Genomic DNA, 15,421 nt, shown 5'->3' on the forward strand with positions numbered 1-15,421 from the left:
AACTCAGATGCGGTTGGGATTGACTCAACTTGAGCTTTGTCGAAGTAAACTATCTTAACCCGAGCTCATCCAGTGATCAGCTTGGCTCAATTTTGATTTGACTTTGACTCTTTGTGAGAAGTGACATGGATTGGCTGTTGACCGAGTTCTAAGCGGACCACGTGGTGTTTATCTCTGCCCCATCAAAAACTTTGAATATATATAAGTGAATTTTCCTTATTTATTTTATTTAAAAAACAAGTCAAGAATTTTATTTATTATTATTATTATTATTATTCATAATTTGTTGAACAACGATCAACCACTAAATTGGAATGTGCACGACTCGGTCTCGGTGGGTCCCATATCAAAAGAGTGATTTTCCATCTTTTTTTAATCATTTATTCGGATTGATTATAAATCTAAAATACAATTTATACAAATTAACCTTCTAAATATTCATTTGAGTTAAATTTAAAATTTAATCCTTTTATTTATTCCTTAATTTAATTTATTTATACAAATTATTTAATCCTTTATTAACCTCCTTCTTCCCGAAGGATTTTCTCTCACTCTTTCCGTCTTTTTCTGGCCTCTTCCCTTCAGCAAAAAATAAATTAAATTAAATTAAATTAATTAATTAGATAGAATTAAAATTTTTAAAATTTTAATTTTTTTAATTAATTAATTTGATTTGATTTCGATTTTAAAATTTTTTATTCAATTAAACTGAATAAATTAAATAAATCAAATTAATCAAAATAAAAAATAATTTATAAATTTTTTAACAAATAAATTTATAAATTTTTAATTAATTGATAAATTTTTCATAATAGTTAAAAATTTTGATTATTTTAGTTAACTCGGTCGAAAATCAAATTAATCGATATTTTATCGATTCAATTTATTCAATTTTTATTTAAAAATTTAATCGATTCAGTTAGTTAAAAAAATTAAATTCAATTCAATTTTAATTAATTCAATTCAATTCTATTTTAATTAAATACTCAGCTCTACTTCTTGAGTGGGAATTTTTTCCCCTTTTTAATTTCTTTTATTCTTTGATTCATGCCTATGAGCCATAATATTTTACCACTACATCAGATCTACACGGAGATTATTCCTTTGAAATGATGAGGAGGAGTAAATCTCCGATAAGATATCAAAAAATAATTCTAAAATTATATTTTCATTCGTTCCATGAGCAAAAGAATGACTCTATAAAGTCGGAGATTTTGATGAAAGCACTCCGTCTTTGACATGTTTATCATTAACGGTCACTCTACCTTCATCCACTCTTCGAGATCGAGAAAGTTATTGATTTCAACTACCCCTGATACGACTAATCTCTATACTTATCGAAGAGATGGATCCTCTGGACATCGAAGTCCAAGCTCGGATAATTCCATTAGACTTAGAAGAGATAGAACGGGTCATTAACGAAGCCAAGATTATAAATCTATCTGGGTTAAATATTTTTTAATGAACACGCGAGTTATAATTGAATTTACCATCTTTTTTTTTTTTTTTTACATTTCCCTCCTCCCTCACCCACACACCTTTAGATGACCCAAGCTTTACAATAGGAAGTGTTATATTCCTGGTAAGATAGCTCAACTGATCTAGAGGAAGAAAGTTTTTGTTCGATGAAAAATAAAACTTATAGTCATTTAAATTTAAATAAAAATAATAAATATGTAATACTTATTTTAAAACGAAATCTGTGTGTTTTCAGATAATAATAAATTTGAAATATAAAAAAATATTGATTTATATTAAAATGAATCAATTATATTAAAACTTACGTCGATTATTTGTCCTCTCATAACTCTATCCATGATTTCCGGATATAATTTGATAATGCCAATAAAACTTCAACAACAAAAAACAAAATAAAATATTTGTTAAAAGAGCTTATTTTTTTTCAGATTAATAAACAAAACTAATAAATTAAATAATTTCTATTAACTTCATGTCGATCATGAACCGCTTTATAAAATTCAATTACTCATTTTACATCCGAAAGTATCTAAATCTACACGTTCACTAAACGCGCGAAAAGCTCCCAGATTTCTTTTAGTAATTCTATAAATTGTGAGAGGTAAACGGGAAATATTTAGAGCCGGTGGAGGATAAATACTAGAACTCAAGGGTGCAGGACGTAATTTTCTTCATGCATCGTCGCATCGAATCGCCGCGCTGGAGACTGGAGTTGAGAAGGCGCTCCAACGCGGATGGCGTCGGGACCACGGGACGAGCGCCTCGTAACGGCCGAGCCTTCGCCTATAAATACGCCGGTGCCGCGTGAGACACCGTCTCATTCGCTCCTCTCCTTCGTCCTCTGCCTCACTCTGGTATTGCCAGCGAGCGAAGGGCGGCGAGGGATTCGATTCGATCGATCTGGGCTAGGGTTCCGGTGGAGGTGGTGGTGCGGGGATCGATCTCGGTCGATCGCGAGAAGACATGGCAGGGCCTTCACCGCCGTTGGAGCTCTGCAAGGGCGTCAATGACCTCGACAAGATCGTGCTCAGGGAACCCCGAGGCTGCTCCGCCGAGGTCCGCCCTCTCTCTATCTCGATCCTTCTCTCCGTTTAGACGTGCGTTTATTCTCTGTTCGTACAAGCGATCTCGATTAGTTGATCATTTGCATTGCTTGAATATGTTCTGCCCACTTTTGCATCGTCATTTTTTGGTCTTTATTGCATTGGTATGCTGGATCAGTTATGCCCCCCTTCATCTCCCTTAGATCTTCACTCCATTTAGATGTGCATTTGCTCCCTGTTCGCAGCAGTGATCTGGATTCGTCCTATCCACTGTTGCATTGATATTTAATTTCTTGGTCTCTATTGCATTATTGGTGCTGCTGGATCCTAGCCCTTTACATCTCCCTTCGATCCTTGTCTCTGTTTAGATGCGCACTTATTCCCTGTTCGTAGAAGCAATATTGATTTGCGGACCTTTTGCATTGCTTGAATGCGTTAAATCGAAAGTTGCATTGAAATTAATTTGTTGGTTTTTATTTCATTGATAATGTGCGTTGGATCCGTTCTAGCCGTCTTCTTCTTCGACGTTAAAATTTGTTTAATCTTGATTGAATACGTTCTATCCACTCTTTCACTGCTATTACTTTATTTTTATTACATTGGTAATGCTGGATCCGTTCTAGCTATCTCCATCTTCCTTCGATCTTTCGCTACGTTCAGATACATAGATGCTTGTTTAATCCCTCTTGTTAGAAGCGGTCTCATTACTTGCATGAGCACGTTCTATCGGTTGTTGCACCTTCGTTTTTAGTGCGTTATTTATGCAGAATTTATTCATCCAAAAATCCGATTAAAATGGATGGGTTAATCTTGTGTTTGTGCAATCGAAAAGAATTGGTATAATAGCTGTTTATATTCAGTTGCATTTCATATTACTGCTTTCCATGAATACGTTGTTCGTACCGATATATCATTAATTGCCATGAAATGTATTATGAGAGTGTTCTTTCCATATTTAATTTGTAAGCTGACCAATTTTCGTTTTTTCTCTGTATCTTCGCGTTCGTTCTTGCCATTTAAATCTTCCTCTTCCGTGTTAATACTTGATCCATTCAAAATTCTATTTTCTATTAGTTTCTTGGCATACCTTGTGAAATAATTAGATCAAGGTCTCTTCTCTATTCGTTACTTGACCTACCACGTGAAAGAAAAGTGGGATCGATTAGTTTCATCAAATCCTAGTACATACATAGTGAGAGTGTTAGAGTGGGGACTCTTGTCCTGCTCAAGAACATTAATTTCTTGAACAGTAGTGAGTGTTAGGTGGTTGCCTTTTCCATATATACCCGTTGGCTTTTCTAATCTCTATTTCAAGGAAAGGAAAGCTGCGATGAACATTAGTTCATTATCTGTATAAAAATAGATGAATAGATTATTCTAGTTAGGAGTCTGCGTCCACTCCATCAGTTCTCTTGATAAAGTGATGCTCTCATATGATATGTTCCAGTTTTTAGGTACACTACTTAAACCATTGACTTTCTTTATGATTATTGCATAATTATGTAGACATATTGCTAACTAATGTGTTTCACATGATTTTCCAGGCCTGTGTTCTTCCATCATCATTTAATAAAGAAAATTTACTAGAAACTATTATTTTCTTGATTCCTTGGAAACATATACCAAGACACTCAGATACTTCACTTGTATGCTACTTATTCTTTGAATAATTGATTTAGACTTGTCTTGTTGACTACAATCCATACGCCTTCTTATATTTATTTCCAACTCGACTCTAGTTTAATTTTGCTCTCAAACTGAAGTGAGCGTGAGAAGGAAATAAGTTTGACAACTCTTCAATGAACGACTATAATTGCAGGTGTATTTGTTTGGAGGTCAGGTGACATCCTGGAAAAATAACCGTAGGGAGGAGTTGCTTTTTGTTAGCAGTAAGGTAAACATATTAACTTATATAAAGTGCTAATTTAGATTTTCTTTCTTATCATTGTATATTATGTTTTATGATTTACAAACATCCATCTTTCAACTCTCTCTATGTGGCAATGACTAAAAAAAATCAACATCTAAATGCATTTTTGGATATTTTATACAAAATTATTGTCTCCATTGTTTCTCGCAGGCTGTCTTTAAGCCCCCACAAGCTATTCGCGGTGGCATCCCAATATGTTTCCCACAGGTAATGGTTCTATTTTCCTTCTGTTACACTACAAAATTCTTTCTAGCACAGTGTAACGCCATTGTATAAATGCAGTTTTCAAACTCTGGAAATCTCGAACGGCATGGATTTGCTAGGAACAAGCTTTGGACTGTCGATACTAATCCGCCAACTCTACCAACAAGTTCCGCCGTTAAGAGCTATGTTGACTTAATCCTAAAGCCAACCCAGGAAGATCTCAAGAACTGGCCTCACAGCTACGAGTTCCGCCTTCGAATTGCCTTGGTACTAGGAGGAGATCTCTTGTTGACATCACGCATAAGAAACACCAATCCTGATGGAAAACCCTTTTCCTTTACTATCGCCTTCCACACTTACGTTTCTCTCTCGGATATCAGGCTAGTCACTCATCGAATAGAAAGAAGGATTTTATTTTTGTATATATAAAAAAAGCAAATTTGATCGTGTGATTGAATTCTTCAGTGAAGTACGGGTCGAAGGTCTGGAGACTTGGGACTACCTTGACAACTTGAAGGAAGGACTGCGTGTCACTGAACAAGGAGATGCACTTACATTTGAGTCTGAGGTACAGAAGTGATGTAATCACTATCAATTTTTTTTTATTGTTTTCTTAACTGTTTTATTTTTTTGGACCGAGAGAAGATTGACAGAGTCTACGTTGGCATACCAACTAAGATCGCAATCATAGACCACGAGAAGAAAAGGACTTTAGTGATGCGCAAAGATGGGCTGCCTGACGCTGGTAAGCATTTGAGCTATAGCCGACAGTTTTTTATGGATTCCTTCTCTCATGTAATGGGTGGTCGACCTCTGCAGTGGTGTGGAACCCTTGGAACAGAAAGGCCAAGTCCATTCCGGACTTCGGAGATAATGACTACAAGCACACTCTCTGCGTGGGGGCTGCGAACATCGAGAAGCCCATCACTCTGAAGCCTGGCGAAGAATGGACCGGAAGAATGGAGCTTTCTCTAGTGGCTTCCAGCTACTGCAGCGGCCAACTCGATCCCCAAAAGGTTCTCCAAGGATTATGATGACGAGGGGTAGTGTTGGTCGTATGGTTCCATCGATGCTACTCTTTTTTTACATTCAATATTTTTTTTTGTTATACTTTTAAATGCAGAGTGGCATATATTATATTATTACGCTATACACGGAGGCTTGTGCCTTTACAAAATAACTGTTTTGTTGATCGAGTTTAGATCATGAGTTAAGATTTAGGGTTTAGGATTTTAGATTTTAAGGTTTAAGATTGATGATCTATGGTCAATGGGTTCAATTTGTCTTAACTTAATCCTCTATCATGGCTAGTTGAATAGAATATAGTCAAATATAACTTATTATACTTTGTTTAATTTAAACTATAATTTATTATTAGTCATATATAAACGAGCCAAAAAATGTTTTTTAATTAAATTATAGGTGGATTCTTAATGGATTTTTTGTGATAAAATAATTAAGGAATTCTTTTGATTTTCTATCTTTTTTACTTTTTATATTATTTTTTTAATCACACAAACAATTTTACAATAAGTTGTTATTGATAAGTTAAGCCCTCAGTTTGATAAAGCAAACTAGAGAAGGAACATACTGAGACATTTTTGTAGCTTTTGAAACCTAATGAGTTTAAATGTAAACTCATATGATCCGAGATCAGGAAATGACCTGACTCTACAAAATAATCATGGTCGATTGCTTTTGGTTGGTTTTGAATGGGTCAGTTTCTATGGAGTTGGCTCTTGTTAAATTGGTTATTAAGGTGTTGAACATCACAAAGATTCTAGAGAAGACTTTTCGTCGTGACGATCGATTAGAAAGATTGTTAGACGAGAAGTGAAGATGAATCTGGACTAGACTTTTTTCAATGTTGAAATCAAATCTCGCAAAAAAGATAAAAGAAAATAGTAAAAGAAAAAGATAGTAAAAGAGTAAAAAATATTCAATCTCTTGTCACTTGACCTTTAAATAAATAAGGGAGAGATAATGATGGGATGAGTGGCATTGGTTCTCAAAAGATTTACATCTTCTCTTTACTAAGAGACACTTCTCGAGAATCAGTGCTCTAGTAACTGCTGCTAAGGTGCACTTAACTCAGATGCGGTTGGGATTGACTCAGACTTGAGCTTTGTCGAAGTAGACTGTCTTAACTTGAGCTCATCCAGTGGTGATCAACTTGGTTAAGATTGAGTATTTAATTAAAATCGAATCGAGCCACACGGAATTAATTAAAACTGAAACGAACTAAATATTTTTAAGCTAATCGAATCAATCGAATTTTTAAATAAAAATCGAACTGATATAATATCGATTAATTAGATTTTCAACCGAATTAATTAAAATAATTAAAATTTTTAAATATTATAAAAAATTATCAATTATTTAGAAATCGGTTCGATCGATTTATTCAATTTTATTGAATTTTTGCTCACCTCTACACTTGACTCAATCTTAATTTGACTTTGACTCTTTGCGGGAATTGACGTTTGGATTGGCTGTTGATCAAGTTTTGGCCTCACAACTACGAGTTCCACCTTTGAATTGCCTTGCTCCTAAGAGGAGATCTCTTGTTGACATCACGCATAAGAAACACCAATCTGGATGAAAAACCTTTTTCCTTTACTATTGCCTTCCACACTTACGTTTCTCTCTCGGATATCAGGTTAGTCACTCATCAAATAGAGAAAAGAATTTTATTTTTATATATAAAAAAAATCAATTTTGATAGTGTCATCGAATTCTTCAGTGAAGTGCGGGTAGAAGGTCTAGAGACTTGAGACTACCTTTATAACTTGAAGGAAGGACAGCGTGTCACTGAACAAGGAGATGCACTTACATTTAAGTCTGAGGTATAGAAGTGATGCAATCCGTTGTGATTTTTAATTTTTACATTATCAACAAAATAATATAAGCAAAAATAAAATATTTCTTCAACTAGATAAGCATTACATATAAACTCTTCAACTCTTATTTTAGTGACCGAGAGTTTGATCACTAATAAAATTCTCTAAAAGCCAATTCCAATTCCTAAACTCTAATCCCGTCCACATCCAATTTTAGCGACCGAATCTGTGTTCGATCCCTAAATTAGTGATCGAATTATATGATGGTCGTTATTTAGCAACCGAAGTATAATTTCATCGTTAAATAACTATCATTTATTGCCATCAATTTTAGCTGATCGAAATACGATATCGATCGCAAAATTAGTGATCGAATAATGATTTAGTCGCTAATTCCGTAGTTGCTTGAGGTTATTTTTTTTATGTTGATCCTCTATTTTAGGTTGAATAGAAATATAAGCAAATATAATTTATTATTTTATTATATTTTGTTTAAATTTAAATCATAATTTATTATTAGTCATGTATAAACGAGTAAAGTCCAATTTTTTTTTAAATAAAATTTAATAGTCAAATTATCGATGAGCAAATGACACAAAAAAATATTTTTTAATAAAATTTAATAATCAAATTCTCCATGAGTAAAATGACACATGGATTGACATTGAGAGCATGTTAAAAGATAATACTAGGATGATTCTTATAAAAATTCTCCTCCTCACTAAGAGTCATATGAATGATTTTCATACAATGAAAGTTTAATCTCACATTGAAGGTCCATTTGGACTTTTTGAATTTATTTAATGGTTGATTTGTCGGATAAAACTGTCCATCTTCAAAATTAATCGGAATTAAATAAATTAATAAAAAAAATTAAATGAAAAAAATCTTCTTATTTTAATTTGATAAGTTTTTAATACATAAATTTGAACATATTTATGTGTAAGAAAAACAAATATAAATTCATTTTATTATTAAAAATCATGAATATACATATATCAGCTATATTTTCCGTTATATATCAGATAGCGGGTGCCGGTCGTGACGACACAACTGAACACATAAATACCGCGACTCTGATCGCCTGGACTAACACTTTGCGCATCGGGGCGCGAGTAGATCGCTCTCCTTCCTCCACCTCGCTCCTTCCAAATCTCTCTCTCCAACGTAGAGAGCGGCCGATCGCTTTTCGTTTCGAGTTTACTCCGATCTTGCATCGCCGCCTCCACACTAGATCTACTCGCCGGTGGTTTCCTCTCCAGAAATGGTAGGGTTTACAGTTAATTCGACGAAATTTTTGTTTCCTCTGATTTTTTTTCCTGCGATTTTTACCCTTAGATTAGATTATTAGCGAATGGAAACAAAGGTTGAGACGTCAGTTTAGGATATTTATTGGATCATTGGAAATGTGTAGATGGGGACGGTCAACTGATTTCTAATGTTCAAAATATGTCGTTTTGTGTGTAATGCTTCAGTTTTTAGTTTTTAGCAACTTGACTTCATACTCCATTACGCTTCAGTTTTTAGTTTAATATGTTTAGATTAGTTGTTGGCTGATATTTGCTAATTACGCTTCAAACATCTGATGTTCATGTTTTTATGGCATATCTCATGTATTTGATGATCGTTTTATGGTACAAAGTAATTGTTGGTGTAGCATTGAAAGTCTGTACTTATTTTTCTTATGTTTGGTATTGTGTGCCTATCATCCTTGGTATCAGATCCTTAGAGGACATTTCTTATAGCCCTGTTTTTTATTGTCTATATGGGGGATTGATTTCTTGACATTGGGATTTCGTCAGGATGCCTAACTGTTTGAGATAACAAGTTGGTGGCTGGCCCTTATTTACTCTATTTTAGTTACAATTAAGTAAGCAAAAAATTGTATATATAACTCATCCTTTTCTAGTTTTTCATGCTCGTACTTTCAATTTCTCTTGAATTGTATATCTCAATTATCTTTAGGAAGATTGAGAAAAATGTATAGTCTCACTAACTTGCAGCATTTAGTTATTCTACAAATAATTTGGATTTTCTGCTTCTCTAGTTGACACTATTTGCTATTGTTTGTATAATATTTGCTAGTTATTCTGATTGTGAATTTATCATTTTGGATGCAGTCCCATCTTGGTGCTGTTTCCCCGAAGTTTAAAAAGAAACAAGCTAAATCATTACGACAGGTAACTACCAAAGTTCACAGTTCTTTGGAGGATGATGTACCTGTAGATAATGCTTCAAAGCAATTGGTGCTTCATAATGAGGCTTCTAGTAATCCTGGACAAGGTGCTTCTGATCTCATTGAAAGTTATCCTAGATCCTCTCAGAGTTCTGTCGCCTCATCAGCATCAAATCCTTCTTCTAGAGTCGTGCCATATGTAGGACACTTCACAGTCCAGTGTTCTGAATGCCTCAAATGGAGACTTATTCCAACAAAGGAGAAGTATGAAGAAATACGAGAAAAAATCTCAGAAATCCCTTTCTTATGTGCCCGAGCTCGAGAATGGCGACCTGATGTCTCCTGCGATGATCCAGGTGATATTTACCAAGACGGGAGTAGGCTTTGGGCAATAGATAAACCTGACATCTCTCAAGCTCCTCCTGGATGGGAAAGGCTGCTTAGGATCCGGGCTGAAGGAGGCTCTAGGTTCGCTGACATGTATGTTTTCTTTTTCACATTTCCATCATAATTTCACAGTTATCTGACTTAACATTATGAAATTATATATATATATATATATATATATAATTTTCAAGTAAACAAGGATTAGTAAGTTTCTCTACCTTACCACTTCTAGATGGTAGCCTGTGATGTACCGACACCAAATCTACATGTACATTTAACCAGGAAAGCTGTGGCCTGTATCTAATTATGTATGAAGAGATATTCTAGAATTGCAAAAGCAGGTTTGAGTGTCAATTCCTAGTTGAGGAAAGACTGGTTATAAATAAAAGTAAAGGATTGGAAGCAATTTCCAAGGTTTAAAATTTTGTTCGAGAGCTAGAGTTTCAGTCTTCAGTTAGAAAGAAACAGTACTGATGCCATGCCAGCATGCTGGCCAATGGTACCAATGGGACCAATGAGGAGAGTGAAACAGATGAGGAGAAGAGGAAGAAGAAGAAGAGGATGCAGCTTCATTGAATGTACCCTAGCAATGGCTTGCGGTTGTGACTAGGCGAGGATCCAATAAGAATGGTCTGCGCACCACCACTCGCGAGTCTAAGTGTTCCACGTGTCAATCAATGAGTGAAATGATAAGTTGCCCATGCCTACTACGACAGGACAAAATTTAAAACCTTGGTCTTTACCAACTCAGTAGCAGGTACCTTCTTAAAGATGAATATGATTACCTGAAGCTAAAAGCATTAACTCATGGAAGTCAGTTGAGCTGATTTATTTAGAAATTTGTCAAGATTTATTGTTATAGTACTTGATTTCCACTTATACTGTTGGAATGTTCTTCAACTTTAATGACAATGTTCGTGTGTCTTCTCATTGTCTCATTGAATTAGTTCGACTATTACCAACACAACTTATCCATCTAAATTTGAGGACACTAATTTTTTTTTCTCCCTTTAATCTTATAGTTCTGATTTTTCTCTGTTTGGTAATAGCTTGAACCTGAAAAGTTGATTGAATAAGATCAACTGGCTCCCCAGATCCAAGGGAAAAATTTTATGATTTGACACAAGCAAAGCAAACATTATAGACTTGATATTTCATTCCTTGTTTTTTTTTTGGTTTAAGAGTTAATCTCTCAATTCTTTTTGGTGTTTTTAGATATTATATTACACCTTCAGGAAAGAAGCTTCGCTCAATGGTTGAGGTGGAACGGTATGTATTTTTTTACCCTACAACACAATACTATATTCTTTTACTTCCAATATGGACTTGGGAACATTTCTCTAGAGTTTACTTGTTTTTTCAAAATACCCTCCATAGTTTTGGGATGTCAAAATGCCCCATGAGTGTTAAAATTTTTAATTATTTTACCTTTTAGCCAAAAGGGGAGCTTTGGCGCAACGGCAAAGTTATCGCCGTGTGACCTGCTAAAACAAGGTCACGGATCACAATAGATCCAATGTGATCCGACTCTTTTTTAGGACCTTGAATTGACGGGAGCTTTGTGCACATGACTACTCTTTATTTTACGTCCTAGCCACTAGCACTATTTTTGAATGACTACAAAAACTAATGGCATGATAGGTGAAATGAGTACACATGTTTACCTCATCATCTTTTCGTTGAGTAGCCTAATGGTATTAGTGTTGTAGGGGCAAAATGAAAAGAATTTTCAAACTTGTGGGGACTTTTTGACAATCTTAAAACTCTGATAGAGCATTTTGAAAAACAAGTAAACCATGGAGGATAAACTGAAATTTCTCCATGAACTCGAAAAGGTTTTGTTATTGGTGTTCATCTGCGAAACTTATACTTACTGCTTGCCATTGTTTGTAGGTACCTACGGGAACAACCAGAGTATGCCAGAGATGGTGTGAATATTTCACAATTCTCGTTTTTGATCCCTCGACCTCTGCAGGACAACTATGTTAGGAAGCACTCTGCGACTCCAAATATGAATAAACCCACACCTCTTGAGCCTTATGAAGGCATGTAATTTCATACATTTCTAGATGCTGAAAAGCCTCTTTTGCAAAAGCTTAATTATAACAAAGGTGCTCTCATGCAGACCGACCCAAACAAAAATAACATCCTGCAAATCCTTCAACCTGTGACTGTAAACAGCGAAAAAAGAAAAATGAAAAAAGATTCCAGCAAGGATCCAGTTCCGAGTTACTTTGAAGCCCTTGTTTCTGATGCTCAGCGAACTAGAAGTATCGGTATGAATCTTCTGTTTCTTTTGCCCTGGTTTATCCACGCACACAGGGGTGGATTTTTGGTTTGTATGTGCGGATGAGCACATGATGCTTGTTAATATTGCAATGCATAAATGTTGGTCTCTAGGGTAAGCCTATTTTTGCCATGGGCCAAACATTTAGTAGATGTAAATGCCAGTAAGATCATTGCACTTGCTGCTCTGTACTTAATGCTATCTGTTTTAGTTGGAAAAAAATATGAGATTAGGTTAAGTCTATTCACCACCTTTTGATTGATTGATTGATTTATTTATTTTTAACCTTCTAATAATCTCAAGTTAATTCAGGTTAACATTAGGTTATGTAATGTTTAGAGTGTTGTTTATTGTCTTTTTATTCTTAAAATTGTCAAAGCGGGTTCCCCAGAGGCCAGATCTGATCCGAAGGCAGGTATTTGTAATATTTGAGTGCTGCATCTTCATTGCATTAATTGATTGATAGAATGTTTTTTTTTTTTTTTGCTCTTGGAGATTGATTTGAATCAGTTGATTGGTGGTAAAATTCAACACTAGATAAGCAAGCTTAGACAAGGGTGTTATTCTCAGAGGCATTTTTTGGACTAACAAAACACTAAAGAAAAATCCATCCAAAGCCAGGAATTTGACTGGCAGACGAGATGATGCAGTTTTTTTTTGACTTTGTAAAAAGTAAAGAAGTATAAAAGCCCTTTTTCCTTACTACTGATAATTGAAACAATTTCTGATTCCCGTTGACAATAATAACCTCTCTAGCAATTCGTGTGAATCATTACAGCTAGTAGTGCTAGCTGTAACTGGTTAAAGGAAGAGGGAAATTAGAAGCAGGAACTACAAAGCTCTTGTGTTTTTTCTTCTTGTAAACCGATTCGTGAATCCACAGCAAAAGTGGTTTACGAGAGAGATTTGATAGGAAGGAAGCGCGAGTGTGATCGTAGAGGCAGAACTTTAGTCGGCGACTGAACTTTACAATCAAGCACCTTTCTCACTTCATTTGCTAGCTCAATTACATAGTCGTCTTCATGACCTGACATGTTGAAGAATATATGTATAAGTATCTTGTTTTCACACAGTCTTGCTTAAGGCTTAATGGAGAAATAAGATTCATGATGTTAGATGTTGATTTAAGTGCATATTGCTTTCTTCTCCTAGACTTTGTTTAAGTAAAAATGTAGTTCAGTTTAAACACCTACATTCTTCCCTCCAAATAGACACAACTCGAGTTGACTAAGATTATGATCAAAGGAATAACATCTAACAATTGACAACATGTTTATGGTGAAATGGCAATGAATAAGATTATTACCTATGCTCGACATTGCTTTCTCTAGCGAAAAGAGATAGTCTCTGTTGTTTCCACAAGGTCCATTGGCTTTAGCTATTTGTCTGAAGAAAACAAGTTGAAATGGTGTCAAAAAAGGGGCATACAAATAATCACCAAGGCAACAATGTGGGGAGTCTTATCTCACTTTGCCATTTCAACCAATGGAGCTGGACCCAAATAATATTTATTGGCTTCCTTGTCCATTGTCGATATAAATCTGAAAAATTCCACCATAATTTGTCAATTTCAGAGCTTTATATGACAACAAGTTAGGTCTCTTAAGAATCTTACACTAGGACTCCTGTTAAAGCTGGTTCAGAAGTCTCTCCTTCCTGAACATTAAATTACAAAAGGAGGGATTAGAAAAAAAAAGGAGTTATTGAAAGAAAATAAGCTGAACAAATAGTAGAATAAGCTTACTCTGTAAAAGTCCAAGTGTTTTTTGGTATCATACTCGCATTCTCTTCTCTCCAAATACTGAAAAGCAAGGCAAAAGCTCAGAAGAACCAACAAAACAAGGTGCTGATGAATCTTCAAAAGAAAGTGTAATTCTACCTTCATTGCCGCTATTTCCTTTTCCATGCCTCCTCTGATACAATAAGCAGCACCCCACTGAAATAGAATCAATCATTAGATGAGTGGAGATGAACACACAGCCATAATTTGTGTTAGAACTGGTGAATTGAAGACCTAATTCGCCAAACAAGAACTGCAAAGAGTCTACTCACGCAAATGGCTCCTTCCGTAGGTTCCAAAGTGCAGGTTCTTGCAGGATTCTCCGGTGTACCTCTGTGGTCGAAGCAAGCTGGAACAAGATCGGCCAAAGTGAAAACCTTGTCTCCAGAGCATGGCAATGGGAATTGGAGGGGGGAAAAAATCGGCTAGAGCCATACCTAGGTTAAAAACTCGCCGGTAATCCTTGATGAAACCTATTATCTTCTCATCAAACTCGAATCCCGGGTTCCAAAACAGAGATCCGTAGCCGAAAACCCAGAGCACCATGTTCGAATCCCTGCATTCATTTCCACAAAAATCGAAGTTACTCACTTTCCGAGATCTTTCCCCACTTTTCTCTCCTATCCAACTCCAAGCATCGTCTGATGGCAGATCTTCCTCGAACGACTTCTCGATTGCAAAACTCGTTCGAAAACAATCAAAAGGGGCAAAAATTAACTCACCGAAAAGGGGGATCTGATTCGAGGAGGGATTCAAGCGAATCGAGCAGAGGGCTGGCGGAGCAGAGATCCCTCCTCCTCCTCCTCCTCCTCCACCACCAATCGGTGATCCAAAGAGCAACCTCAGCCAATGCGGGGCAGAATGGAGACGGATCGGGAGCTTTGACGGAGGGAGGGTTTGCGTGGGAAACTAGGGACGGAGATTGGCGCCTTTTAAAAGCCGCATGTTGCAAGCTGGAAATTACAATATAGTCCTCAACCGGAGAGATTCCCATGGAATATTCCAAGGGTATTTATGTACTTTCAGTTGCCCGATACGATACAATGAACCTGGACGGTTCGGCCGCGTCGGTTCTCGTGCATTGACCTGTATTTTTTAATAATTTCCTTTTATTGAAATTCATTAAAAATAAAGTATCAAAGCACGCCGACCACCACTTGGCTGGGATGCCAACCAGGTTCATTCTGTGTTCGCCGAGATCCGCGCCGGACATGATGGTGACAGTTCGGCGACCACCCAAATCTTTTGCCGAACCTACGTGGCGCTCTCTTGGCCGTAGAGAAATGGTGGGGTCC

At 35.9% G+C, this 15,421-nt stretch overlaps 3 protein-coding genes across 3 annotated transcripts; 2 read left to right on the top strand and 1 right to left on the bottom strand.

Annotated features, from left to right (window-relative positions):
- Positions 1 to 2,442: 2,442 nt before the first annotated feature.
- LOC141826132 (putative glucose-6-phosphate 1-epimerase) lies at positions 2,443 to 5,690 on the top strand. The gene is made up of 7 exons (XM_074713382.1): positions 2,443 to 2,535; positions 4,342 to 4,416; positions 4,603 to 4,659; positions 4,735 to 5,036; positions 5,122 to 5,224; positions 5,302 to 5,401; positions 5,476 to 5,690. The coding sequence occupies exons 1-7, from the start codon at positions 2,443 to 2,445 to the stop codon at positions 5,688 to 5,690; spliced, it is 945 nt and encodes a 314-aa protein (XP_074569483.1).
- Positions 5,691 to 8,572: 2,882 nt separating this feature from the next.
- LOC141828229 (methyl-CpG-binding domain-containing protein 2-like) lies at positions 8,573 to 12,574 on the top strand. Its single transcript, XM_074715611.1, has 5 exons — positions 8,573 to 8,763; positions 9,617 to 10,152; positions 11,275 to 11,328; positions 11,953 to 12,104; positions 12,185 to 12,574. Exons 1-5 carry the CDS (start codon positions 8,761 to 8,763, stop codon positions 12,202 to 12,204), a joined length of 765 nt encoding a protein of 254 aa, XP_074571712.1. The 5' UTR covers positions 8,573 to 8,760; the 3' UTR covers positions 12,205 to 12,574.
- Positions 12,575 to 13,022: 448 nt separating this feature from the next.
- LOC141826134 (gamma-glutamylcyclotransferase 2-1-like) lies at positions 13,023 to 15,015 on the bottom strand. The gene is made up of 9 exons (XM_074713383.1): positions 14,849 to 15,015; positions 14,564 to 14,682; positions 14,399 to 14,475; positions 14,226 to 14,282; positions 14,091 to 14,147; positions 13,962 to 14,002; positions 13,816 to 13,887; positions 13,653 to 13,732; positions 13,023 to 13,373 (listed from the first exon to the last, which is right to left on the bottom strand). Exons 2-9 carry the CDS (start codon positions 14,670 to 14,672, stop codon positions 13,240 to 13,242), a joined length of 627 nt encoding a protein of 208 aa, XP_074569484.1. The 5' UTR covers positions 14,673 to 14,682; positions 14,849 to 15,015; the 3' UTR covers positions 13,023 to 13,239.
- Between the last annotated feature and the right edge of the window lie 406 nt (positions 15,016 to 15,421).

Source organism: Curcuma longa, chromosome 4, assembly GCF_044706935.1.
Source record: "Curcuma longa cultivar G26 ecotype Majalengka, Jawa Barat chromosome 4, ITB_CL_G26_1.1, whole genome shotgun sequence".
In the NCBI taxonomy this organism is placed as follows: domain Eukaryota; kingdom Viridiplantae; phylum Streptophyta; class Magnoliopsida; order Zingiberales; family Zingiberaceae; genus Curcuma; species Curcuma longa.